We start from the raw sequence: 1,536 nt of genomic DNA, 5'->3' as shown, positions 1-1,536 counted from the left end.
TATAAAATATACTGAAATGCTAATTATAAAGGAATATAAGCAGTATATTATAGTGGAGAACTGGAAAATAGTAGAAACTTGGTATCTAGTACAATTTAGTGGAATTAAATAATTTAATCTTTTAATTCCTATATATGACACTGCAGTTATATATTTTTAAACTACTATGTCCCGTATTTAATACTGGACTTGAAAAATCCAGAATTTTTTATGCTAAATTTGACCAATTTTGGTTAGTCCATATAAAATATTCTGGAAATTCTACTTATGAAGGGATATAAGCCAATATATTATAATGAAGAAGTGTAAAATAATGCAAAATTGGTAATTAGAATAATTTACTGGAATTAAATAATTTAAAATTATGTTCATGTATAGTTTGTTGGAGGTATATGTTCCGAAATTATATGTCCAGTAATAATATTTCGAAAAATAAGAATACCAAACAAATTATTCGGGATTACAATCACTTTTTCATATCACACAATGTAACCTTATTGTATATAATCAATCATTTTTTTTCCTGTATTTTCTTGCATAAGGATGAACTACAGCAGAATTTGTGCAATTTGTTCTGTTATGCCCATATTGTTTGCATCGACCACATCTTGATTCCTTCTTGAATTTTGTACCGAAAACATGTCGATTCTTCTGTCTTCTTCCTAGCATTACTTTTTCATCTGGAGGCTTAGTGATTTCTGATTTAATAGTTTTTGGTATAACCCATGTCGATGAATCACCTATAGAATTTACGTGCCCTTCATATGTTTTCAACCAAAAGTCCCTTGAATAATAGGCTGAGCAAAAGGCCGATTTCTTTTGATATATACTGTCAGTTGCAGCAATTGCATGTTCACATGGTATTTCATCTAGCTGAAATTGACAACAATCACATGTTCTTTTGTCTAGATCAACAATAAATTCCATACCCCCTTCTTTCACATTGAATTTGAGTCGATCAATGGGCAATACTCTAAATGTAAAAGCTAGTTTACTTTTTTCTTCCAATGTTGCTTCTGCCCAATTTGATATCTCACGGAATATTCCTTCTGCAGTTGTCCTTCTTTCATAGAACCAGCTTTGCAACTTTTCTTGTATGAAATCCATCATTGTTAAAAGTGGCAATTCTCTTGCACGTCTCAATACATTATTCACTGACTCAACAATATTTGTTGTTAACATATCATATCGTCTTCTCGGACAATGCACCTTCCTGGTGGTTCCTCCATCAAATAATTAAATATTTTCTTATCAACAGCAGCTATTTGGGACATGAAGTCATCAAATTCTGATTGAAGGTATACTCTTGCAGCACTTTAAAAAAGGTTTAGTACAGTATTTCTCACTCTTCTTTGCTTTAGATTCTTTTCTAAATGATATATGCAAATACCATGGTAGCACTCAGGGAAAACTTTTGCAATACCATTTGCAATGGCCTTGTGTCGATCTGACAAAAACATTAAATCCTTACGAATCCCAATTGCTTTTCTTAATTCTCTGAAATACCATTCATATGATTCGTTATTCTCTGAATCC

The 1,536-nt window shown here is 31.4% G+C and overlaps 1 protein-coding gene across 1 annotated transcript; it reads right to left on the bottom strand.

The window, feature by feature from the left end:
• Positions 1–507: 507 nt before the first annotated feature.
• On the bottom strand, positions 508–1,107 carry LOC138873035 (uncharacterized). The gene has a single exon (XM_070151465.1). It carries the CDS (start codon positions 1,105–1,107, stop codon positions 508–510), a length of 600 nt encoding a protein of 199 aa, XP_070007566.1.
• Positions 1,108–1,536: the final 429 nt, after the last annotated feature.

The sequence above is a fragment of the Nicotiana sylvestris genome, chromosome 7 (genome assembly GCF_000393655.2).
Source record: "Nicotiana sylvestris chromosome 7, ASM39365v2, whole genome shotgun sequence".
Lineage (NCBI taxonomy): Eukaryota > Viridiplantae > Streptophyta > Magnoliopsida > Solanales > Solanaceae > Nicotiana > Nicotiana sylvestris.
The sequence above is the reverse complement of the archived record's forward strand: the minus strand, read 5'-3'. Positions and strand labels throughout refer to the sequence as shown.

Excerpts from the sequence above, each read along its gene's own strand:
- LOC138873035 (XM_070151465.1), bottom strand. The coding sequence starts at position 1,107 with ATGGATTTCATACAAGAAAAGTTGCAAAGCTGGTTCTATGAAAGAAGG.